The sequence below is a fragment of the Gorilla gorilla genome, chromosome 9 (genome assembly GCF_029281585.2).
Source record: "Gorilla gorilla gorilla isolate KB3781 chromosome 9, NHGRI_mGorGor1-v2.1_pri, whole genome shotgun sequence".
Classification (NCBI taxonomy): Eukaryota; Metazoa; Chordata; class Mammalia; order Primates; family Hominidae; genus Gorilla; species Gorilla gorilla.
In genome coordinates, this window is record NC_073233.2 from 10,208,298 (window position 1) to 10,235,191 (window position 26,894).

General features: G+C 45.8%; 1 protein-coding gene and 1 long non-coding RNA gene across 6 annotated transcripts in view; one reads left to right on the top strand and one right to left on the bottom strand.

The window, feature by feature from the left end:
- Positions 1-10,894: 10,894 nt before the first annotated feature.
- Positions 10,895-13,389, bottom strand: LOC134759325 (uncharacterized). Its single transcript, XR_010135428.1, has 2 exons — positions 13,126-13,389; positions 10,895-12,427 (listed from the first exon to the last, which is right to left on the bottom strand). It is a non-coding gene; the product is annotated as an uncharacterized lncRNA (long non-coding RNA).
- Positions 13,390-13,400: 11 nt separating this feature from the next.
- STIM1 (stromal interaction molecule 1) overlaps positions 13,401-26,894 on the top strand; it is a 238,412-nt gene continuing 224,918 nt past the window's right edge. For 2 of the 5 annotated variants that reach the window (XM_019036628.4, XM_055355232.2), the window contains exon 1: positions 13,407-14,175. In XM_019036628.4, the coding sequence (XP_018892173.1) occupies positions 14,037-14,175 (139 nt within the window). In that variant the 5' untranslated portion in view covers positions 13,407-14,036. Of the gene's footprint in view, positions 14,176-26,894 lie in introns of all 5 variants that reach the window. The other 3 variants (XM_004050497.5, XM_019036629.4, XM_019036630.4) reach the window with 3 other exon arrangements.

Here is a 26,894-nt window from a genome sequence, read left to right on the forward strand (position 1 = left end):
CGATGTCACCCAGGCTGGGGTGCAGTGGCACGATCTCGGCTCACTGCAATCTCTGCCTCCCAGGTTCATGCAATTATCCTGCCTCAGTCTCTCGAGTAGCTGGGGTTACAGGTGCATGTCACCACACCCGGCTAATTTTCGTATTTTTAGTAGGGACGGGGTTTCACCCTGTTGGCCAGGCTGGTCTCGAACTACTGATCTCAGTTGATCCACCTGCCTTGGCCTCCCAAAGTGCTGAGATTACAGGCGTCAGCCACCACACCCAGCCTACTTATATTTTTAAAAAAATAAACTTAATAGGAACCACATAAGTAATTTAAAACTGTCTATTAATGACATTTCAAAAAAAGTAAAAAGAAACGAAATGAATTTTAACTATATTTGACTTAGCCATAGCCAAAGTATTATCTTTTTTTTTTTTTTTTTTTTTTTTGGAGATGGAGTCTCGCTCTGTCACCAGGCTGGAGTGCAGTGGCGTGGTCTCTGCTCACTGCAACCTCCGCCTCCTGGGTTCAAATGATTCCCCTGCCTCAGTCTCCCAAGTAGCTGGGATTACAGGCACGTGCCGCCATGCCTGGCTTATATTTGTATTTTTAATGGAGATAGGATTTCACCATGTTGGTCAGGCTGGTCTTGAACTCCTCACCTCGTGATCTGCCCGCCTCAACCTCCCACAGTGCTGGGATTACAGGCATGAGCCACTGCGCCCGGCCTCAAAATATTATCTTTTAGCATGGTAATCAACATAAAAATTATTGGTTATAAAAATTAACTGGATATTTTGCATTCTTTTCTTATACCAAGTCTTTGAAATGTGGTGTGTATTTATACTTACAATATGTCTCAATTTGGCTGGAAACATTTCAAGTGGTCAATAGCATGTGTAGCTGGTGGCTACTCTATCATCCTCAAAAACAGAGGCTTTATCAGATTCAGGCTGGTGAATGACTGTGTGGATGAAGTCCTTCTCAAAGATCCTTCTCTAGAAGCCTCCCCTGACCTGCCAGGCAGTGTTTGGGTCTCTTATCTCCTCTTCGGTCTGGTCCCTGTAGCCCTTCAGACAAACTCCTCTTTGTGGAGGACGTGAGAGCAGGAGGCACAAGGGGAAATTCTCATTCCCATCCATACACCGTTGGGACCACTTGACATTGGGTTGCTTGGTTATTTCATGAATAAAGAAAGGATTGTGAGCCCCATAAATGACGGGGTTCAGAGGACACCATATGCTAAAGCAGCTTCTATGACGCCATTAAAGATTACGTCCCAGCACAAAAGTTTTTTTTGGTTTGTTTGTTGTTTTTTTTTTAGATGGGAATCTCACTATGTTGCCTAGGCTGTCCTGGAACTCCTGGGCTCGAGTTATCCTCCCACCTCAGCCTTTCAAGTAGCTAGGACTACAGGCACACACCACCACATCCAGCTCCAGAAGAAATGTTTCTGATATGTGTTCCTAGAATTCCCTTCCCAGGACTTAAGAACAGGAAAAACAGTGGAGCTATGGACTCTCTCCCCTTCAACCAGAGAAGGTTCGCTTTTTATCTGATTTATTTACTAGTATTCTGCATAAAGAGTTTAATTTTGTTTTTAAGTTTCCTGCAAAAAATATTTGAAAATCAATTTAAGGACATAGTGATAAGAGTAGGGATAGGGAGCACATTAGGTGCTGCAGATTGAAAGACTGGATTGGCAGCCTGGGATCAGATTGCATTTCCTGAGCCTGTAAGTGTCTTGGGCTTGCCTAGCCCTGGTTTAGGAGGGAGAACCTGATCCAGCCTCAAAGATCTCATGGTCTGATGAAGTATAGGACTTTGCATATGAAGCTATCAGAGGAGGAGGAAAAAGTCCAAGGCTGGGCTTTAGAAAACCTTCAAGTCTGGCCTGGCACAATGGCTCACGCCTGTAATCTTAGCACTTTGGGAGGCTGAGGCAGGCGGATCATGGGGTCAGAAGATTGAGACTATCCTGGCCAACATGGTGAAACCCCGTCTCTACTAAAAATACAAAAATTAGCTGGGTGTGATGGCGCATGGCTGTAACCCCAGCTACTCGGGAGGCTGAGGCAGGAGAATCACTTGAACCCAGGAGGCGGAGGTTGCAGTGAGCCGAAATCGCGCCACTGCACTTGAGCTTGGTGACGGAGCGAGACTCCATCTCAAAAAAAAAAAAAAACCACAAACAAACTTGAAGTCTGTCTTGGCTCAGACAGACAGATTGAGATTTTAGGCTAGGCCCCACCCTTCTCTGTCTCAAACTCTTCCACTGGAAAACAGAGGTTGAACTAGATGATACCTTTGAGCTCTCATCTTCTATGATACACTCTTCAGAATAATAATTAAGGTTTATGCATATAGCATGTTGCTCATAGTTCTTTAATACCATTTAGGTCATCATGCTTTGTGCTCTAGTAAATTGCATCTGTGCCTAATATCTGTCTCCCCTACTGACTATAAGTCCTTTGAGGTTGCGTCTGATTCATTTCTGTGTCCACCCACTGGGCCTGACAGAGGCAGGCCTGAGCACACATTTGCCTTCACTAAACATCCATAATGTTAAATTGCTTTAATAAAGTACTAATATGTGTAGAACGATCAGACTCCAGGTAAGTTGGAAACACTTTGTGGCACAGGTATAGGAAGGGCCAGAGGAAAGGGAAGCAGGTGGACAGGTGGAGCTGTCCGTAAAGGCTTCTTGAAGGAGGAGAAATGCTGACTTGAAGAGGGTAGGAAGAGGGCACAATCCCAAATGGGCTGTTTCTTTTTTCTACTCTCTCACTAGCTTCCCCTGAATAGGTGAGTTCTTGGTAGGTGGTGTGCATGTATGCTGACAAGCAGCTGAGAGACAAGGACATTGAACCTGGACATTTAGAAGTGAGATAATATGAAAGCACTTGGTGGGGTAGAATAGAGATCACAGACAGGTTTTGGAGACAGATTAGGATGGTTGTAACACAGTATGGCCTTTGATTAGTCATATGAGATCTCCCATATGCATAAATATTCCATGTATATTTATTGAAAATCTTCTTGGTGCCAGACATAGTGTTACATGCCAATCATGAAGTAGAGAAAACTGCCCTGATATAACTGGTAAGGGAGATAGACCTTAAACAGGTAATCATACAAAAGTAGAGTGCTGCTGGGCATGGTGGTGTTTGTCTCCAGTTCTAGTTCCTCAGGGGGATAAGGCAGGAAGATTGCTTGAGCCCAAGAATTTCAGACCAGCCTAGGCAACATAGCAAGAACATTTCTCCAGAAAAAAAAGTACAGAATACTGTAAGAGCATATAACAGAGCCAGCTTCTCAGTCTTAGTTTCATTTTAAAATGGGAATGGCTGGGTGTGGTGGCTCATGCCTGTATTCCTAGCACTTTCAGAGGCCAAGGTGGGACAATCACTTGAGCCCAGGAATTTGTAACCAGCCTAGGCAATCATAGCAAGACCCCATCTGCATACACACACAAAAATTAGCTGGGCATAGTGGCACATGCCTGTAGTCCCAGTTACTTGCTAGGCTGAGGTGGGAGGATCACTTGAGTCTAGGTGTTTGAGGTTGCAGAGAGCTACGATCGTGCCACTGCACTCCAGTCTGGGTGACAGAGTGAGATCCTGTCTCTAAAAACTAACAAATAAAAAACAATAAAATGGGACTGGCAAGTGCTGCATGAGATTGTGAGTATTAAACGACACAATGCATGTGGAGCCCTCGTAAATTGCCCTAGGGTACAGCAAATAAACATTAGTTAATTTCTCCACACTCCCTTGATGTTTTCAGGTATCCCCCCGCCCTTGGTTAATTCTTCCCTCTCTCTCAATGTCAAAATGCTAAAGCTGACTAGTTTCCCTGAGAGAGGAGGGGACAGAGAGTGAGAGGAGAAAGGCCCTGAACTGATCTCACCAGTGCCCTGAGGATTCCAAAGGGGTCTTCCCAGCCTATTCCTCACTGAACTCCAGCTCCAGGAGCTCAGCAGTGATCCACAGGGCTCTTGGCTTAGCCCCAGTCCCAGCCTCTTTAGGTTACCCTTAAATCTGAATTCTCTTTTGCCTCTGCTGTGGCTCCAGGGGACTCAGCCTTCTTGGGGCTCCTCTTGATCCTTTGGTCTTCCCTCTCTCAGCCAGCCTCAGGAGTAGAACACAGTTTCCTCTTCATTATTTCTTTTCTTTTTTTTTTTTTTGAGACAGAGTCACCCAGGCTGGAGTGCTGTGGCACGATCTCTGCTCACTGCAACCTCCACCTCCTGGATTCAAGCAATTCTCCTGCCTCAGCCTCCTGAGTAGCTGGAATTACAGGCATGCACCACCACGCCCAGCTAACTTTTTCTATTTTTAGTAGAGACAGGGTTTCACCATGTTGGCCAGGCTGGTCTCGAACTCCCGACCTCAGGTGATCCGCCCACCTGGGCCTCCCAAAGTGCTGGGATTACAGGCGTGAGCCACCGTGCGTGGCCTTTATTTTATTTTTTATTTTTTGAGATGGGATTTTGGCCTGTAGCCCAGGTTGGAGTGCAATGGCACGATCTCAGCTCACTGCAGCCTCCACCTCCCGGGTTCCAACGATCCTCCTACCTCAACCTCCTAAGTAGCTGAGATTACAGTTGCCTGCCACCCGCCTGGCTACTTTTTTGTATTTTTAGTAGAGATGGGGTTTCACCATGTCGGCAAGGCTGGTCTTGAACTCCTAACCTCAAGTGATCCACCTGCTTCGGCCTCCCAAAGTGCTGGGATTACAGGCATGAGCCCCTGTGACTGGCCTCCTTTTCATTACTCCTCTTTATTGCTGCCCCCCAAAACAAGTCCAATATCCCATTTTGTGGGCTTTGATGGGCCAGACAGGAGACAGCAGAAAGAACTAAAAAGAGGTGACAAATTAAACAAAGTTCTAGAGTCACAACCTCTGATCTTTTTTCTTTTTTTTTTTTTTTTGTTTTGGAGATGGGGTCACGCTCTGTCGCCCAGGCTGGAGTGCAGTGGCGCAGTCTCGACTCACTGCAACCTCCACCTCCCAGGTTCAAGCCATTCTCCTGCCTCAGCCTCCCGAGTAGCTGGGACTACAGACGAGCACCACCACAATGGCTAATTTTTGTATTTTTAGTAGAGATGGGGTTTCACCATGTTGGCCAGGCTGGTCTTGAACTCTTGACCTCAACTGATCTGCCTGCCTCAGCCTCCCAAAGTGCTGGGATTAGAGGCGTGAGCCACCACATCTGGCCGATCTTTTGTTCTTGACTCTCTCAAGGAACTAAATGGATGAAGGGTGTGTGGACAATGGCCATGCCCTATCTTCCAAGAGGTTCCCTTCTCCCAGGCAGGCAGAACAATAGTTGTGCTGTTTGCCTCCAGGACAGCTTTGCATCTTTGACATTTTCTAAGCCCAGTGGTGGTACCCACATCATCTGGCATAATGCCCCTCCGGGAAAGTTCTCCTTCCTCAGTCCTGGTATTCTAAGAGCAACCCAACTATAGCTGCCCAGTTGATTCGGGATTCCCTGGGGAAATTTTCCCCAATTCTCATCTTTGCCATTTACTTGCTGTGTGATCCTGGAGAAGTTGCTGAATAATAATTTAGGAAAACAACTTAGATATGTTTTACATATGCTTTACATGTATTAACTCAATAAATATAACAAGTCTATAAGTCAGGTAATATTATTTCCATTTTACAGATAAGAATACTCACAGATAGGCCAGGTGAGGTGGCTCACGCCTGTAATCCCAGCACTTTGGGAGGCCGAGGTGGGTGGATCACCTGAGGTCAGGAGTTCAAGATCAGCCTGACCAGTATGGTGAAATCTTGTTTCTACTAAAACAAAAAGTACAAAAATTAGCCGGGCATGGTGGTGTGCGCCTGTAATTCCAGCTACTCGGAGGCTGAGGCAGGAGAATTACTTGAACCAGGGAGGTGGAGGTTGCAGTGAGCCAAGATCATGCAATTTCACTTCAGCCTGGGTGATAGAGCAAGACTCTGTCAATAGCAAAAACAAAAACAAAAACAACACAAAACAAAACAAAAAAACCTCATAGATAGCAAAATTGAACGTGTCAGTTTTAATTTCCTTTGTAAGATGAATCTAAATTGTGTTACACCTCAGGATTGCTGTGGATATTCATTATATGAGATAACATGTAAGCTCCAGGAGGGCAAGAAGTTTTGCTTGTTTTACTTAGTGCTATATTCCTAGTGCCTAGAACAGTGCCTGGTATGAAAATACTTTGCTCAGTAAATATTGGTTGAATGAATGATTGAATGTAGCATGTTTAGCATAATATCTAGCAGACAATAGTATCTTCCAAAACCATAGCTATTATTTAAACTTGATCTGTCTTGCCTGCTCACCTGGTCATCTAATCAATCACCAAATATTTCTCAAATCTGAACACTTTTCTATTCCCGTCATTATTGTCCAAATTAGACTTCAGGTCTTGCCTAAGGTCACACAGCGGTGAGCTGGGTTATCAGCACAGGTCTGTCAGACCATGTCACTTGTTTCCAGCTTCTACCTTTTCCAATACTTTCTCAACACTATTGCCAGAATAATTTCTGCAAATCACAGTTACCTGACCTTGGTGTAATTCTTTAATGGCTCTGAAATTCCTTGCAGAATAAGAGCCAACATTTTTGAGCACATTACTCTACGCGAAGCACTGTGCCAATTGTTTTACACTTATGAACTCATCTAAGCCTTACAGGATCCTACTTTTTTCAGATGGAGGAATCGGAGGGCAGAGAGATTGAGTGACTGGCCCAGAGTCACGCAGCATTGCTTGGATGTGAATCTCGGCAGTCTGATCCTAGAACCCCACTTACTCACCCACACACCCCAATCTGTGAGTCTGCACAGCCTCCCTGACTGCTTTAGACTGTTACTTGTCCTTCCTCTGTGCTCCCTCACCTATTCCTGTACCAATCCCTCTCGAGACATATTGACATGTACTAATGATCTCTACACACACACACACACACACACACACACACACTCACCCCATTTTCTTTCCCGTAAAAATGGACCTCTTTGAGAGTAGGAACTAAGTTGTTACAAATAGGTGCTCAGTAGGTGTTAAATGAATGAATGAACATTGCAAGCAAGATTCTAGAACTGACTCTGAATGAGGAGATGATTCTCTGTGTGAAACTAGCCTAGGAAAAGCTGTCGCTAGAAGCTAAGGTCTCTCCACACTCTCTACCCACCCAGACCTTGGGCAATTTCTCAGCGATAGCTATACTTTCCATTTTTGGACACCAGGGAGCGCTACTAATAATGCAACCCAAACTAGGGGATTCCTAAATTGTTCTGAGCAGATTTTGGACTCTCAATTATTATTTCTAGCAAAGTCTCCCTCATTTTCTGAATGAAAGCTATTGGTAACCAGAAACCCTGTGGTGTGGAGAAAGGACAGTTATGCTGCTGTACAGAACACACATCATGAATTTATTCACTTAGCGAAACGTTTATCGAGTACCAGCTATGTAATGGGCAACCTAGACTGTGAAAATATAAAGATGAAGAAAATGCAGCCCTTGATGAGCTCAGAGGCTAATGTAGAAGATATATACTTATTAAATAACCATAATGCAGCTGCGCATGGTGGCATGTGCCTGTAGACAGACGCAGCTACTCGGGAGACTGAGGTGGGAGGATCTCTCGAGTCCAGGAATTCAGTGCTGCAGTGAACTATAATCGCACCACTGCACTTTAGCCTGGGCAACAGAGTGAGAACCTGTCTCTAAAAATAAATAAATAAATAAATAAGAAAGAATATTCCTATTCAAAAAATAAAACTCACTTAAGTCCAGGAGGTTAAGGCTGTAGTAAGCCACGATCATACTACTGCACTCCAGCCTGAGTAACAGAGAAAGACCCTGTCTCAAAAAAAACAAAATCATAATCAAATTACATAAGTACTCTAAGGTATAGAAGAAGACTGAAGAGACAGGGCAAGTCAGGCAAGGTGCTAAAGTGGGGTGGAGCTTTTGAGTTTTTCTAAAAATCATAATCCTTGATTTATGGTAAGGTAACATCATTGGTCAGGGCATGGATGCTTTTATTTCATTTGAGCTGAGACTTGAAGGATGGGGAGGGAATCCCAAAGAAGAAAGCAAGCTTGGCTCTCACCTACCACTTTATCTCCTGAGCCTCAGTTTCTTCATCTTTAAAATGAGTAAAGTAGTCCCCTCTTATCCATGGAGAATGTATTCCAAGACCCCAGTGGAGGCGTGAAACTGCATATAGCATCAAACTCTATATATATTGTTTTCCTATACACATACCTATGATAAAGCTTAATTTATAAATTGTACACAGTAAGAGATGAACAAAAATAACTAATAATAAAATAGATCAATTGTGGTCTCTCTCTCTCCTCTCTCTGTCAAAATATCTTATTGTACCATACTCACCCCCCTGGTTTTTTGTTTGTTTGTTTTTTTTGAGATGGAGTCTCGCTCAGTCACCCAGGCTGGAATGCAGTGGTGCAATCTTGGCTCTCTGCAACCTCTGCCTTCTGGGTTCAAGCGATTCTCCTGCCTCAGCCTCCAGAGTAGCTGGGATTACAGGCACGTGCCACCACACCCTGCTCATTTTTATATTTTTAGTAGAGACCAGATTTCACCATGTTGGCCAGGCTGGTCTTGAACTCCTGACCTCAGGTGATCTGCCCTCCTCGGCGTCCCAAAGTGCTGGGATTACAGGCGTGAGCCACTGCACCCGAACCCCATACTCACCTATTTTTGGACAGAAGTTGACCTCAGGTCAACATGGGGACCACCGTGTAGCCCCTGTTTTATCTAGCAGAGCTTCTGTGAGGAAGAGATGAGATAATACATGTGAAGACTCTTGCAAACAGTGGAATAGAGGCATAAGAATTAGTTAATCCAATTTGATTTAGCCAACATCTTCAGAACATCTAAGCAAGGCCCTAAGATTAATGCAAGGGAGATATACTGCATAGGTATAAAAAGAGAGATGGGGAGAAAGCTCTCTGTTTCCTCCTGAGGCTTACAATATGGTGAGGGGGTCCTTTCTTTTTTTTTTTTTTTTAAACAGATTTTTGCTCTATCACCTGGGCTGGAGTGCAGTGGCAATCACAGCTCACTGCAGCCTCGACCTCCTGGGCTCAAGCCATCCTCCTGGCTCAGCCCCCTGAGTAGCTGGGACTACAGGGACACACCACCATGCCAAGTTAATGTTTTTATTTTTTTGTAGAGACAGAGTCTCACTATGTTGCCTAGGCTGGTCTCAAACTCCTGGGCTCTAGTGATCCTCCCATCTCAGCCTCCCAAAGTGCTAGGATTTTAGGTGTGAGCCCTAGTACATACCTGGGTTCTTGCAAGGGTCACACTTTTAGAAGGACGAAGCATAGGGGCTTATAGAGATGAGGGTCACAGATTCTGATCAGGTTTCAGAATTTTTTTATTTTGTAGAATATTAAAGCTGCACTGGGTCAATAATCTGGTAGCTGACCAGTTTATAGTTGGGGAGACTGAAATTCAGAGGGGAACTGACTTTTCTAGTGTCACATCGTGATCTTGGAGGCAGAGAAGACACCAGAAGTTTCTTCCTGTTGCCCAGGCTGTGGCTTTGGCTCCCAGGTACCATTTATTTGTTATTTTATTTTATTTTTGAGATGGAGTCTCGCTTTGTCACCCACGCTGGAGTCCGGTGGCGTGATCTTGGCTCACTGCAACCTCTGCCTCCCAGATTCAAGTGATTCTCCTGCCTCAGCCTCCTGAGTAACTGGGGTTACAGGCACGTGCCACCACGCCCAGCTAATTTTTGTATTCTTAGTAGATACGGGGTTTCATCATGTTGGCCAGGCTGTTTTCAAATCACTGACCTCAAGTGATCTGCCGGCCTTGGCCTCCCAAAGTGTTGGGATTACAGGTGTGAGCCACGGCGCCTGGTCATTTATTTTTATTTTTAATTGTGGTTAAAAAATACATAACATACATTTTGCCACCTTAATTTTTTTTTTTTTTTTGAGACAGAGTCTTGCTCTGTTGCCCAGGCTGGAGTGCAGTGGCGCGATCTCGGCTCACTGCAAGCTCCACCTTCCAAGTTCACGCCATTCTCCTGCCTCAGCCTCCTGAGTAGCTGGGACTACAGGTGCCCGCCACCACGCCCGGCTAATTTTTTGTATTTTTAGTAGAGACGGGATTTCACCGTGTTAGCCAGGATGGTCTCGATCTCCTGACTTCATGATCTGCCTGCCTTGGCCTCTTAAAGTGCTGGGATTACAGGTGTGAGCCACCGCGCCCGGCCTCATCTTAATCATTTTTAAGTGTACAATTTAGTCATGTTAGGTACATTCACATTGTTGTGCAGCCAATCTCCAAAACTTTTTTCATCTTGTAAAATTGAAACTATTCCCAGCTTTCCCCTCTCCCCAGTCTCCGGCAACCACTACTCTACTTTCTGTCTCTATGAATTTGACTGTTTTAGGTACATTCATATAAATGAAATCACAATCCTTTTGTGACTGGCTTATTTCACTTAGCTGGCTGTCTTCAAGGTTCATCCATGTTGTAGCATGGTCAGGATTTCCTTCTTTCTTAAGGCTGTGTACTATTTAATTGTACATATGTACCATATTTTGTGGCTGTTGTGAATAACGCTGTTATGAACATGGGTGTACAATTTTCAAGACCCTGCTTACATTTTCTGGGTCTACACCCAGCATTGAAATTGGTGCATCATAGTAACTATTTTTAGTTCTTAGACACCATTTTAGCGTCACAGGAAATTCGACAGCTTCCAAGAGGTTTAAGGTCTTGGTGTAAATTGGTAACAGACCCTGGCTTCCTGCCTCCAAGACCTGTTTGTTGTACCAAATAGATAAGCATCCATAACCCCGAAGAAATCATATGGTGGTGAAAAGAAATGCTGTAGTCGAGTTTGAAGGAAATTGTGTTAAACATGCTTTACTTTGCTCATTTCTTTCATGTTCTCTTAGGCAAATGAGTGCACAGGCAGGAGAGCTGGCTTAGGTAGAAATGATCAACTGTCAGTCTGAGTGATTCATCTGGGCTGCAGACATGTTTTCTGTGGCCTATATAAGGTTTTATCCTTTTGAACGAATTGCTAATATTTTTTTAAAAAGGATATGTCATATGAAAGTCCAGATTTCCATCTTCTCTCTCTCTCTCTCTTTTTTTTTTTTTTTAAATTGAGACAGGGTCTTGCTCTGTTGCCCAGGCTGGAGTGCAATGGTGTGATCATGGCTCACTGCAGCCTTGAGCTCCTGGATTTAAGCGATCATCCCCCCTCAGCCTGCTGAGTAGCTGGGACCACAGAAGCCAGATACCACTCATGGCTAATTAAAAAAATTTTTTTTGTAGAGATGGGGGTCCCACTGTGTTTCCCAGGCTGGTCTTGAACTCATGGGCTCAAGTAATCCTCCCACTTTGGCCTCCCAGAGTGCTGGGATTAGAGATATGAGTCACTGCACCCAGCCCCATCTTCTCTTAATGACACTCCAGCAATACTAGGCCCATCTTTCTGCCTGCTCTCCACAGTCCCCACCACTCCCTATTACTCCTACCTACTTTTCTTAATTGAATTACCTACCTGCCCATTTTGCCATTTGAATTTAAGACCCCTGGCTCAGAGAATAGCTCTAGGAGAACCTAGGTAGGGTTTCAACTGTTCTGGTCAATTTTCCAATATTCCGGTATTGAGTATCAGTTTTTAGTATCTGAGTGTTCAAGTGAATTAACTCATGTCATCCAGCTTTTACAGAGCACTTACTATGTGCAGGGTCTATGGCTGGGTCCTAGTGTCACAGAGATGAATGAGGCACAGTCTCTGACCTGAAAAGTGGCAATCACTATCTGTTGGGGGAGGGGCAGACAGATGTAATGGTCCAATTTTGGCCACAGACTGATTTTGAAGGGGTGGGCAGAGTCAAAGTTTCTAAGGAGACACATTGAGCTGTATCTGGAAGAATAAGAGACCAGCTACATGAGGAACTGGGAGCAGGGGAGAGTGTTTCATGCAGAAGCAACAGCAGAGACAAAGGCTGTGAGGTGGCTGAGTTTGACGTGTTTAGGAACTTAACGAAGGCTAGTGTGACAGGAGCTTAACAGAGCCGGGAGAGTGGTAGTAGGTTACATTAGCCATGTATTTTTATATCAACGGCCTAACCCTTAAGCCAGGCAGCTGTTGGGCAAATTCGTGTTCCCAGTCTTCAAAGGGCTTGCTCAGAACAGGTAGCTGGTTTAGCACTGTCAGTCAGAGGAGGGACTGGGCCTGATCCTTTCCCCTGCGTCTGGTGCCAAGGACAGGGTAGGGCACGGAGGTTTCAGTCAAGATCTGCTGACAGCACGCTTGAGAAGAGAACAGGAAGTGCAGGCTTTGTTGAAGGAGGCTCAGGCGTGGCTCTGTCTTCTTTGGCGCACTCATTCTCAAGTCGCTGACACCTCCTCCACCAGAGAGGTAGCTGGGAGAATGAGATGCAGGGAGGAAGCATTTACAGGCCCCACCGAAAAACCTTAAAGGGCTGAGAGCTTGAGGGCAGGTAGGGAAACGGGCTGTGAGAGCTAAGGGAGGGCATCCCACTTAGCTTGGAGGGGAAGGGAGGCGGGGTCAGGAAAGCAGATGGCACCCTTTAGCCCAGACTCAAGGAATGTGTAGGGGAATTTTAGCTAGAGTGGTTTGGACATTTCATTTTGCTTTCTGGCATCATCATTTCCTCAGAAAACACTCGCAGGCCCCAGTGGCCCTAGTGGGCCTCCCCCGGGGCGGGTCTTAGCTTCACTCCCCAACCCTCTGCAAAAGAGCAGGCCCTCCCAAGAGCGCCAAGTCCTGTCTGCAGTTTGCTGATTTTCCCACCAGGGGCCGCTGCGCATGGGCGACGAAGCGCGCGGGTTCCCAAGCCGCAGAGAGGCGGAAGCCGATTGGTTGTCAGGCGAGGCGCGAGGGCGGAGCCTGGGAACTGGCCGGGAGTTGGGGGCTGGGAGCTCGCCCCCGGGCCGAGCCGGGTCGGGCTGTTGTCGCCTCAGGCAGCTCCTGGGAGGCTAACGTTGTGTCCTGGGCCTCTGTTTAGACAGCTCTAGAACTGAGGCGAGTGGAGCAGCACCAAGGCCCGGAGATCGGGGCAGGGCAGCTGCTGTCGCCGCCGCCGCAGGCCTGAGTTACCTGAGTAACTGCGGGTCAGGGACCCGCCCGACGGCCCGCGGTTGGCGCTGGAGACTCTCGGTGGGGAAAGGGAAGCTGGGACTTGATCCTTTGCGCGGGATCCTGGCAAAGACTAGCGCGGGCCGGGGGTCCGGGAGAGCCCGCTAGGGGCGGGGATTCCGGGGAGCCGTCTTCACCGGTTATTCCGGGATCCAGCTGGGCGCTGGGGCTGGCCCGGGCTTCGCTGCGGGCCGGGCGGCGCGGGGCGGGCCCGCGGGAGAGCACGCCCCCGCCCGCCCCGGGCCCGCCCCGCGCCGCCCGCCCGCCTGTGAGCCGCTGTCCTGGGCCTGGCCGGTGTGCGTCCGCCTGCTGGACCTGGGCACCGCCAGCTGCCTGGGCACGGGACTGGGCGGGGGCGCTGACCTCGGCCTAGGAGGCCCAGGATCCCGGAGACGCCCGCGCCCTCAGGACCCTGCGGGTCGCACGCCCTCCCCAGCTTCTGCTGCTCGCCGCTCTTCGGCAGGGCGAGGTCAGGTGCCCCCTTCTCGCCTCTCTTCTCTTCTCTTCCTCCTCCACTCCTGTGCCCGCGGAGACTCCGGCCGCCCCCTTCCGCAGGGGTGTAGTAATCTGCGGAGCTGACAGCAGCCCCGCAGCCACCCTGCCCGAAGTCTCCGGAAGCGGCACGAGCTCAGGCCGCCGCAGCCCCGGCGGACCCACTGTTGGACCTGAGGAGCCAGCCCTCCTCCCGCACCCAAACTTGGAGCACTTGACCTTTGGCTGTTGGAGGGGGCAGGCCCGCGGGTGGCTGGACAGCTGCGGAGCCGCCAGGGCATCTTGCCTGGAGACCGTCGGCTGCACTCCCGGGCTCCTGGCTTTGCCTCTGGGATCCCGAGGTGTCCACATCAGACGCATGTTGACTGAGACCTAGAGTCATGGATGTATGCATCCGTCTTGCCCTGTGGCTCCTCTGGGGACTCCTCCTGCACCAGGGCCAGAGCCTCAGCCATAGTCACAGTGAGAAGGCGACAGGAACCAGCTCGGGGGCCAACTCTGAGGAGTCCACTGCAGCAGGTAAGGCCTTGCTGCGGGCTGGACTGGGCTGGAGGCTTTGGCTCAGGACTGAGTGGCCCGAAGTGGGCAAGTTGAAATCTAGGTTTGTACATGTGAGGTTCATGGAGGATTCACACATGGCACTGCCTGTTCCAAGTAGTTCAAGAAGTTCTTTCTGGTCAGTAGTCATGGCAAATGCCTGTATCTTTCCTGAACAACTTTCCTCATCCCCCGCACTCAGGATTTTTTTTTGTTGGCAGTAAGAAGAAGCCTTTGGGGCAACTTGACCTTTTAGATCAGCAAGGAAAGACCCCATCTTAGGCCTACTTGTCTGGAAGAATGGCCTGGTGAGATGATAAGTTCATTGCTCCTATTCGGTTTTAGTACTGAGCAGCATGGGGGAGGTTGGGACCACTTATGTTGGAAAGGGAAAGTTAAGGCTGGGCCAACTCTGTTGCCTGAAAGCCTGGTGTTCAGGTGTGCCTATTCCAACAACCGTGGGAACCCTAACCCTAACCCTTCCCTTAGGTAGTCTTGTCTCTTTGCTGTGCGCATTTGAAATATCCAGGCAGTTTCTTAGATGGAATCCTATTTACCACTAGGGTGTTAAATGGCCTTTTCTTGACATAGACAGGATGTAATTCCTGGGACCGCTTGTTGACTTCTTCTCTTTCTTCTGACTGATGAGGGTGGGAATTCCATGCTACAGGTTTTGTTTTCTTTTTTTTTTTCCCTGAGTCTGCTTGCTAGGGAAACCATGCTACTTTTGATCTGTCATGGTTTTTCCTATGCAGTTGTGAAGGCTTATCAGGTAGCAGGAGCCCTGGTATACTTTTGCAGTAGAAAGGAACACTTTTATGTTTTGTTTTGTTTTTTTGAGACAGGGTCTTGATCTGTCGTCCAAGCTGGAATGCAGTAGTGTGATCACAGCTCACTACAGCCTCAAACTCCTGGGTTCAACTGATCCTCCTGCCTCAGCCTCCCGGTAGCTGGGACTAAACACAAGAGCCACTGGGCCTGGCTAACTTTTTTTTCTTTCTATTTTTAATTTTTTGTACAGACACTATCTCTCTGTGTTGTGCAGGGATCCCTCCCAAAGTGCTGGGATTACAGGTGTGAGCCACTGTACCCATCAAGGAACTCTACTAAAATCCAGTCATTTTACATAAGGCTTAGAAGATCAGTTCTCTTTTCCCATTTCTCTCACCCTTTGGCTGTGATCTGCCCAAAGCTGTGACCTGCACCGTGGGGAGAGTTTATAGATGAGTTGTTTCTGAGCATAAGCAAGTTCAAATGAGGGAATGGCTCAGTGGGCACCTGCTGATACAAGTCAGAAAAGGAAATATAGGTCATGGTGGCTGGGGAGTTTCATGGATGGATCCAGAAGCTGGCTTTGGTGGTAGACCCTTTATTGGGCAATACCCTTTTAAGTTCCAGATGTTCCAAGAGGTCTGGTTTCCAAATGAGGCCAGGGTTGCCCATGTGTAAGTAGGATACCTGGCTGTTGCTTTCTAGATAGATTCTTTTTGCCTATTAATCCTCTCTCCCCATAGAGAGTCTCCTTGACCTTTGAGACCTGGCTGAAAGCTTGGTTCTCATTGGGCTATGAAGGGAAAGACTAGTGGGCAAATGTAGATTGAACCGTGAAGTAGACCTAATTATCACCTCTTGCTGTCCCTGTGACATTCCTATTTATAACTGATAATATGTCTTTTTTCACTCCAAAATATGAGTGCCTGACATAAAATGAATATTTTTTGGAGAGTGGGTGTTCTATATTTTAGACATAAGCTAAAGGGATGAAATTTTGAATGTAGACGTTGGCTGGCTATTAGGAAGATTGTTTTTTTTTTTTTCGCCTGAAGTAAAAGGCATTCTAGCCTTCCTCAGGACCACCCCATGACTTGAGCTTTTGGAGACAATTCTTCACACAACAGATATTTCAGAGGCCTGGCTATGCTGATTATACCACTTAGGCCTACTCATGCTCAGTTTAGAAACTGGTTTCTGTTGTCACAATAATAGTGAATTCCAGGGAGGAAAGTCTCAGATAGACCCTAGGTGCTGTGAATGCCTAAGGTTTGTGGAAACCGGGAGGTTCTAGCACTATTGTTGTGGTAGGTTTTCCCCTTGGGTCTACCTGGGGTTTTGTCTTTGACTCAGTCAGGGACTTGTTTTTGCAAAGAGGTGGTTCATATAGACTGGGATCTGCAAAAGAGTTTGGAGAGAAACTTTCTATGCAACTAGGAACTCTTGCATCCTTTCCAGCCTCTCTGTATCCCCAGAACACAGGAGGAGTTTTACTTGCTCTTAAAACTACTACTTTTAAAAATCAGATTCAACATACCCAGTCAATTTGTGTGTTCTCTGCAGTTTGTATTTTACAATTACATAGCTGTTTTTCCAACAGAGTCTCACAATAGCCCTGTTACAATGCAGGGCAAGTGGTATTGTCCCCATTTTTATGGGTGAAGAAACCTGGTCCTGTGCTTGGTCTTTCTTATAGGCAGGTCTTCTCATGCTTAAGTCTTGGATTTCTTCCATCTTCTCAGGTCCTGCCCTGTTAAAGGAGTGCTAGGCAGGGCTGGAGAATGTTGCTTTCCTTCTGACAATTAGGCAGGCCTTGGTGACTCTGTAGCTGAGAGCCAAGAAAAGGGCTGCACTTTTTTTCTGCTCTGGAGAGTCTTTTGCAGGGGCCCAGAGAATTTGATTTTTTCTCTTTTGGATGTATATACCCATCTGTCTCTTTTTAGTTAGTTAAAATATTTGATCCTAAGATTGATTTAGTTAAAATGCTTATGGCTTTAGCATGCATACAATAAACACTATGAAAGCCTGATCCTGCAGTGAAGGCAGGTGCTCTACAAGGAGGATCTCTCATTGGGCCGTGGAGAGGCCATTCCTGTCACCCTTTGGCTCTTTAATACCTGTACACCCAGCCATGCTAGGTCACTTTCTCAGTAAAGATCTGTGCCTGCCTGTGCTACTCTGGGGCTTGCGTTTCTGAAGCTGGCCTGATACGGATGCTTGGAACCGTCCTTAGACTCTAGAAAACAACAATGGTTTCTGTAGAATGTGCATGAGGGACCTCAGGTGGAGTCTGGAGTTATGGCTGCCAGTGTTGGAGGTATTGAGGGCCTCTAATCAGGAACTGTGGTTTAGTTCAGTGTAGCTAGGACAGGGCCTTGGAGGATAGGCACCTAGGCAGTGTGCAGAGTGCAGGCTGGCTTCTCAATCAACCTCTGATGGAGTGGCAGGCCAGCACCCTGCCTCCCTCCCCCAGCTAGTTGCTGCTGCCTCCAAGGCTATAAATGGCCTGGCCATCTTGGTAGCTATGCTAATTTTAGCTGAGGGTGGCTCCCGGAACTGGGCTGGGGCCAAGAGCAGGTAGGTGGGGCTTGGCTGAAGCTAATACTGGGGCCTGGGGAGAGGGGCACACTAAGCCTGGGGTAGCCAGGATATAATCTGCTCCCAGGCCTCAGCTTTGACAATCACCCTTAGCTAGGTTAATTGATTCAGCAAACATTGAACAATGGCAGCTCATGTGGTATTTATTAAACAAGTATTAATATTTGAGTGCCTTCTCTGGGCTAGGTCATGTGTTCCTGTGGGGATTTAAGGATGAACAAAACAGACATGTTCCTTCCCTCATGGAAGTTACAGTCTTGTTGATGAGACAGATAATAAACACATAAATAAATATATTATCTTGTGGAAAATGTCACGGAAGAAATAAACAGGATGCTATCATGGAGAATGAGAGGGGAACAGAGATCTAGTTAAAGCCTGAACCTAATTGTAGGACAGATTAATACAATAACATTAATGATAATAATAGCAACTAACTTTTTTAGAGCTTACTATATGTCAGGCACTATTTAAACATTTTGTTTTATTAAATTCTTATTACCATCCTGTGTTATATTGTCCCCATTTTATAGATGAGAAAATTAAATCATAGAGAGGTTAAATAACTTGCCCATGTTTACACAGATAACAAGGAAGCCAGAGTTTGAATCCAGGCAGTCTGATTCTTCTCTCTACCTCTACTTTAGCCACTCTCAAAACTTCGTGATAAATCTGCAATAGAGGTATTGTATATACATGCAGAAAGCTGTGGGAAGCCCAGAGGAGTAAGTGACTAACCCTGCCTGGGAGAGCTGGGGGAGGCCTTACAGTTTCTTTGTAATTTTTCTCAGATCTTGAGATGAAAAGCGGCTGCCTAATTCAAAGGTTACGAGATAGAAACATCAGTTAGTTCATCCCACCTATTTTTACATATGAGGAAACTGGCATCCAGAGAGGCATTAGAGGTTTCATGGTGGGTTATTAGTAGAACTAGACTAGGAAATTTGAGTCAGGGACCTTAACTTAAATCAGTTTTTCAATTTATAAGTCAAAATAATGGGTGCTCACTGCTTGCTTTTCACTATGGAAGGAACTTAGGGCTACTGAAGAAGTCTACGTTTTGTAGGGCCACATATATTTAGGGAATATTAAATACAACATAATGTACAGGCTTAATGATATGCAAAATCAGGCAGTATAGACATTGTAGGCTAAGGGTTAAAAGAGATCTGTGTGGGCTGGGCTAGACTAGGTGGCTGCAGAGGGCTTCCTGGAAAGGAGGGGTTGGGTGGAGGCAGAAGAGAACAGGAGAGAGTAGTCTGACTTGGGGAGGTTGGAGGAAAGGAGGCATTGTAAATATCTGGTTTCACTGTTTGGTAGCTGGATGATCATTAGGCAGAGTTGCTTCATTGTTGGCTAGCTACCTCACATGAGCGCCCATAGGTAGGAAGATTGCAGTCATGTGTGATCTAGTAGTGGTTCTATTTTTTTTTTTTTTGAGATGGAGTCTTGCTCTGTTGCCCAGGCTGGAGTGCAGTGGCCTGATCTCAGCTCACTGCAAGCTCCACCTCCCAGGTTCTGCCATGCTCCTGCCTCAGCCTCCCAAGTGGCTGGGACTACAGGCACCCGCCACCACGCCTGGCTAATTGTTTTGTATTTTTAGTAGAGACAGGGTTTCACCTTGTTAGCCAGGATGGTCTTGATCTCCTGACTTCGTGATCTGCCTGCCTCGGCCTCCCAAAGTGCTGGGATTACAGGCGTGAGCCACCACGCCTGGCCTCTATTTTTTACCGTAATTTAGAAGTAATGATGAGTGTAAATAATACTTTGAGATATCTGTAGCAATGTAATGTGATATGAAAACATCTGTTGATTTCTATTGATGACAAAATCACAGTTATTGCTAATATTATTGTGGTTGGTTGCTCCATATGTAATTGAAGGAAATGCTAACTTTCAGTAAGAGAATATTGAAAACAAAGATGTAATTTCATTCCCATCCAAATTCACAGGCCTCCTGAATTCTATCTATGGGCCCCTTAGGGATATGGGGCCTTCGTGTTAAGAACAGCTCTTTGGCAAGGAAGTGATGAGATCTTGTGGAGGGGAGTAGTTTCCTAGGTCTCTACAGGACTTGAGTTTCAGCCCCAAGGGGCCCCTCTGGTTTCCTGCTGGGTAACCTTTGATATACATTGCTGAGTGGCTTTGTGGGCATGCTGTGGTACATTTCCCTTTGTGGAAAATGATTCTTTGGGAAACTCAGCAGGTCTGGTTGTTGTCAGGCTTTTAGGGAGAAAAAAAGAGACCAAACTGGGCCTCCAGAGCTTTGTTGTTGCTGTTGTTGTTACTGTTGATTAAAAAAATCATGAAATATTAAGATATACAACAAAGTATAAATAATAATACATTGAATACCCTCAAATGACTTTGAAAAAAATTGTGGACTAAAAGCAGGAAATCATCCCAAGACCTTGTCTTACCCTAAATTCCCCCTAAAAAGTAAGACCTGGGATAGGAACTTGCAGAGAGTTTATTTCGGAGAAGTGACTTCAAGAAATGAGGGGTGGGAGTTGTGAAGAATGAAACAGGGAATGGACAGGTGTACTATGGAGCTAACACCACTGTGAGCATCTGAGGCTTAGTGTCACTTAGAGACCCTCTGAGAAGCCTTGTAGAATGCTCTGTAGAATTGCATTCCACAGGTGATAGAGGAGGGGAGTATTTATCCACCACCTCACCTTCACTCGCCAAGGGTTATCCCAGGAGGTGCTACCTCTTCTGTACTCCAGAGTTGCATATGCATCAGAATGACCGAGCAGGTTCCTTTAAGTACTGCATATTGGCCATCACACCCGGCTAATTTTTTGTATTTTTAGTAGAGGCAGGGTTTCACTGTGTTAGCCAGGATGGTCTCGATCTCCTGACCTCGTGATCTGTCCGCCTTGGCCTCCCAAAGTGCTGGGGTTACAGACGTGAGCCACCGTGCCCAGCCAAGTAGTCCCCTCTCATCTGTGGTTTCAGTTACCTGAGGTCAACTGAGGTCTGGGGGTAAAAAAAGTATATATGTGTGTATAAGATACATACTTATACATATATAAGTATATCTGTAAGTACACACACACACACGCACACACACACACACACATATTTTTTTGAGGTAGAGTTTCGCTCTTGTCACCCAGGCTGGAGTGCAAAGGCACCATCTTGGCTCACTGCAAACTCCGCCTCCTGGGTTTAAGCAATTCTTCTGTCTCAGCCTCCCAAGTAGCTGGGATTACAAGTGCCCGCCACCACACCTGGCTAATTTTTGTATTTTTTAGTAGAAACAGGGTTTCACTGTGTTGGCCAGGCTGGTCCTGAACTCCTGACCTCAGATAATCCACCTGTCTTGGCCTCCCAAAGTGTTGGGATTACAGGCGTGAGCCACCACGCCTGGCCACACACGTATATATTTGAGACAATGCATGTGTGTGTGTGTGTGTGTGTGTGTGTGTGTGTATGTATTTGAGACAGGGTCTCACTCTGTCACCTAGGCTGGATTGCAGTGGTGTGATCATGGCTCACTATTGCCTCGACCTTCCTGGGCTCAGGTGATCCTCCCACCTCAGCCTCCCAAGTAGCTGGGACTGCAGGCATGTGCCACCATGCCTGGCTACTTTTTCTATTTTTTTGAAGAGACGAGGTTTTTCCGTGTTTCCCAGGCTGGTCTTGAACTGTTGGACTCAAGGGATCTTCCCAGCTTGGCTTCCCAAAGTGCTGGGATTACAGGCATGAGCCACTGTGCCCCAGCCAAATCTGAAAATATTAAGTGGAAAATTCCAGAAATAATTCATAAGTTTTAAATTGCACACCATTTTGGGTAGCATGATGAAATCTCATGCTGTCCTGCTCCATCCTGCCCAGGATGTTAATCAACCCCTTTGTCCAGAGTATTCATGTACCATAGGCTACCTGTGCTTTAGTCACTTAGTAGCCATCTTAGGGATCAGATCGACTGTCTTGGTGTCACAGTGCTTGTGTTCAAGTAATCCTTATTTTACTTCATAATGGCCCCAAAGTGCAAGAGTGATTGCTGACATATTGTTACAATTATTCCACTTTATTAATAGTTATTGTTGTTAATATCTTACTAATTTATAAGTTAAACTTTATCATAGGTATGTATGTGTAGGAAAAAACATAGTAGGTATAGGTTTGGTGCTGTCCACTGGGAGTCTTAGCATGTATCCCCTGAGAATAAAGGAGGACTACTGTAGTTTCATTGTCTTACTTCAGCTATACCCAGCCATCATGCATAACTCTGGTGTGGCCAAACCAGGCTTTTATTCAAGGCTTACTGTAGGCCATGGGGAGACTGTTAGTAAAGTCTGGGTGCTAATATTTGACCTTAGCTCCAGCTATACTCTCTTATTGAGTATAACCACCTCCCTAGCTTCACCTGCAGTCTTGAAATGGCTGAGCAAATGGGCCTGGTCCCCACTGTATTGGTTACTTATTGGTGTATAACAAATTATGCCAAAACAGAGAGGGTTAAAATAATAAGTATTTATTATCTCATAGATTCTGTGCATCAGGAGTCTGGATATAGCTTGACTGGGTACCTCTGGCTCAGAGTCTCTCATGAGATGGCAGTCAAACTGTTGGCTGGGGCTGAAGACTCTATCTGGGGGGAGAGTGTTTGCTTTTAAGCGAATTTACATGGTTGTTGGCAGGCCTTGGTTCCTTGCCATATGGGCCTCTACACTGGGCTATACTGGACATGATGATTGGTTTCCCCTAGAACAAGTGGTCCAAGAGAGCGCAAGAGAGAGTGCCTAAGATGGATACCTCCATCTTTTTATCATCTAATCTTGGAATTGATAGGCCATCACTTCTTCTATATTGTGTTTGTTAGTAAGTCCAGCCCATCCTCAAGGTGAGGGAATTACATAAGGGCATGAACACTAGGAGGGCAAGGACCGCTAGGGATCATCTTAAAGGATGCCTCTGACATTGCCCAAGGGCCATGCTCTGGGGAACAATCACTTCTAGGTTCTGTGGCCTTTTAGTTTTTCTTTGACTTCCTTTGCTTACGACCTAGAGTCTTGTGGAGTCTTTTTATACTCCCTTTTATATTGTGTCTCTTGGTTCATGCATTACTTCATTGCTTTGACATGCCCTTTTTTCCTTCTCCCCGGACTCCTGGGCTCCAATTAGAAGCTAGCTTTTTATCCTAGGCTGTAGTCCTGCCTCCCAACTTTTTTTGTTTCATACCTTTTATTCTGGAGCCCATTGTACAGCCACTGACTTCGGAGCCTTTACTACTCCAACTTGGCTTCTGAGAGTTAGATTTGTAGATGGCATTGAATTGGGACTCACAATGACAGATGAAAAACTTTATTCTGACTTTTTAGGCCATTGGTGTTAGGTGCTAGGACTGAAATCCTAGTATGTGAAAGCTGGAAGGGTTTTTAGAGACCATCTCTCCCAAACTTCTTATTTACATATCAGAAGAACAAACTTACCCAAGGTTTTGGTAAGCCAGGGCTAGAATATAATTTTCTCTGAGTCTCATTCATAGGTTGTTCTCACTCTGTTGTGGAGCCTGTCTACCCTAATGGAGCCTGTTTGGGTTGTTAGGAGGTCTGGGACCTATACAGAGGAGAACCAGGAAGCAGTTCACAATATTATATTATGTTCATAGAAATTGGTCTGGGTACAACTAGGGATATACAAAGTCAAATGTCAAGTGCTGCTCCTTTGGACCTATCCAGCTAGAGAGCTTTTATATTAGGCACAGAAAAAGAAGCCCAGCAATATCTGTTTCATATGGTGCCTAATATATGCACCCTATACCACTCTCTTGACAATATCTGTTCAGAGCAATGAGGAATCTGTTTGCTGGGATGTACAGAATAGGCATCTGAAGGAGACAGGTCAGAGCCTTATGTTGGATGTCTCACCATTGAGCTTTCAGCTGGCTCCATTATGGATTTGGGGCCTCCACAGGCAGGGTAAATGTATTAAAAACTTTGTGGGGTTGCTCGTGGCCACCTGGAAAGTGCCAAGGGGAGGTTCTCTGGGCATTGAGAATTTGACAACTTTGCCTATGTTGATACAACTTGCTAGAGCAGGCGAGACTTGAAGAGGGATGGCTGTGGTCCTGTCATGTTTATCAGAGTGGAGCAGATTTCTTTTGTGTGAGAAGTCATGCAAGAAAAATCCGGAAATGAGCCAACAGCACTTAAACTTTTGTTTTCTGCTGGGGAGCATGGAATAGAGAAGGTGCAGGTTCTAAAATTTCTCTATGGGTGGTGGTTGCTTTCCTGACACAGAGTTCCAGCCCCAGACCACTTTACTCACTTCATCTCCCTCTGTTCCCCTTGCTGCATTCTTGGCAAGCCAAGCTTTTTTCTTTGTTCTGATCTGCAGAACAAACTTTTATTTATACTGCTTCACTTTTGTTTTTACTTATGTCATTTAACTTCCTTCAGAATGTCTTTATTACCTGTCCTTCTTTATTCCTACTTCCAGTCCTCTATGAAGTCTTTCCTGACACTAATTCTAGCTGTGAGATACTGCTGTCCTGTGAACAAACTCTGGTAGCACTTACTATCTGCGGTGCTCTCTGTGCACTTCACACCCTGCTTATGCCACTTACAACAAGAGGCAGCTTGCTATGTCTTTTTTTTTTTTTGAGACAGAGTCTTGCTCTGTCTCCTGGCTGGAATGCAGTGGCGTAATCTTGGCTCACTGCAACTTCCGCCTCCTGGGTTCCGGTGATTCTCCTGCATCAGCCTCCTGAGTAGCTGGGATTACAGGTGCGTGCCACCATGCCCAGCTAATTTTTGTATATTTAGTAGAGACGGGGTTTCACCATGTTGATCAGGCTGGTCTTGAACTCCTGACCTTGCGATCCGCCTGCCTCGGCCTCTCAAGATATGTCTTTTACAGCAAGCTAGTACCTAAGAGCACTGGGCATTGGTTTGAGTTCTTGGTGACAGTATGACAGTGTGATCCAAACTCTCAAATGACAGTTTCCTCACTTGAAAAATGGAGTTATCAGCACCATAAGAGAGGGTAAAGAAAGAAAGAAAAGAAAAGTAAAAAAGAAATTAAAACTGTAAATTATTATTATTATTTTTGCATATTTCCTTGTCTCTTAAGGGCAAGAGCCATGTCTGGTTTGTTGGCTGTAGTACATATCCTCAGTACCTATGAGAGTGCTGGTCAGAGAGTATGTGCCCAATAGATATTTGTTGACTAAATGAATAACAATGAATTGATCTTTGGATTGAGTAGGTGGGGAGGGAGAATACCAAGTACTTGACATCAGTTCCTGTAAAACTGTTAGATAAGCATGCCCTGGGATTGGGATAGAATTCACATGGTGGGTTTTCTGAGGAGTTCTGTAGGGATTATTTTTCTGCCTGACCTAGTACTTCATCCCTATTTACTAAGCACCTACTGAAGCTGTGCTCAGTGACAGTTATCAGTCATAATGAGGGATGGTTTGGCTATTGACTTTGGTTGGCAGTTTTTGTTTGCCACAGCAATGACTACCCTGAGCAGGTGGCTGCAGTAGGAGTGGAGAACTGTGCTTGAAGAGGACATGAAACCTGTAGGCAAGGCCTTCTTGGGTCTTCCTGCTCCCTGTCTTTGGTTCCATGGCCCACATGGGTTTACCTCAGGTCAAATTTGAGGCAGCTGAATGAACAGAATGAACTTTCACTACTTTGCTGAGACTAGCTTGTGGAACGGAGGAGGAAACCTTTCATGGTTCCCACTCCTGGGCTTGTTGTGCAGCAGAGAGATAGGATAGTCCTGTGAAGATTGCTGGCTTTTTAAATGTTATCTCTGATGCTGAGAACTCCAGCCTGAGCAGGCATCACATCAGCTTTCCTTCAAGACGCTGGGGAGGGGCCTCTTGGGAGACGTGATGGAGGAGACAAAAGAATAAAAGCAACTGTGCTGTCAGCACGGCCCAGTAAGGGCTTATCTGACCCTTTCCTCTGTTGGCCATATACACAGAGCTCCTGGCTGCCTTGTGTAGATCTCTGGCCTAGGTAATGACCAGAAATCTCACTGGCAGGCAGGCAGGCAGGCAGGCAGGCAAGCAGGCAGGCTTTCAAATCTCATGTGCCTCTAATTTTCTCAGTGTGATTCAGTAGCTCTGCTCCTGTTTGGCCTCTCTGGGTTATCTCAGGCCTCTCAGGAAGCTCTCAGAACTCTCGTCACTACAGTGTATGTTCGAACAAATGTGTCTGTGCTTGCCAAGTTCCCAGAGCTGGCTTCTGAAATACAGCAGCCAGGGGAGATGGGTGGCCTTCAGGTGTAACACACACACACAGGTTAGAAAGCAGTGTGTGTCTGTGTGTGTATTTGTTGCTGGGTGGTTGCATTTGTGGAGGTCTTGTTTCAAGAAACTTTTGCTGACAAGAGCAAAGGTCACTGGAACTCACACTTCATATCTCTGAAGAGATAAATATGTAATTAAGACAACTGAAATAACTTCAATGGTAAGAATGATGATGACAGCTACTATTTATTGAGCACCTTTGTAGGTGTTTTACATCTGCAAAACAACTCTTAAGGGTGGATATAGCTCTCATTTTACTGATGAAGAAATTGTAACTCTAAGAACTTAAGGTCATTTTCCCAAGGTGGCGGAGCCAGGATTTGAAATTAGCTTTATCTGATCCCAAGACCAAAATTGTTTCTATTTTTGTTTAATAACTTGGTGTGGGGTGGGGTGGGGGGGAAGAAACAGCTATCTGAGTTTAGAATTTAGGTGGAGATAGGCATTTTGATTAAAAATTATACAATTTATAGGACTGTTAAGTGGTGTTAGTTTATTCTATCACCCAAGTGGCCTGGGAAACTAGGATTAGAGGTGGGATGGGAGATGGAAAGAGAGGCTGTATTTTACTTATGAATTCTGAGTGGGTAGTACCTAGCTACAGAGTGGTGTATATTCAGTTTATATTTTCCAAAACTATCACCCTGGTTGAACTGTTCTGAATTTAAGCCTTGGGGTAGGGGCTGTGTCTTTGTAGTTAGTGTTCTTTATCTCTTTAGTCAACATTTAGCATGTTTATTATGTGTTATAAGACAATCCCTGCCCAGTAGAAGGACTCAATGTAGCAGGAGAATTAAGATGTATGCTCACATTTTATATTATAATAAGAGCTTCTATTTATTGAGTACCTATTCTTTTCTCTTTTTTTTTTTTTTTGACGGAGTCTCGCTCTGTCGCCTGGGCTGGAGTGCAGTGGCACGATCTTGGCTCATTGCAAGCCCTGCCTCCCGGGTTCATGCCATTCTCCTGCCTCAGCCTCCCGAGTAGCGGGGACTACAGGCACCAGCCACCATGCTCGGTTAATTTTTTGGTATTTTTAGTAGAGATGGGTTTT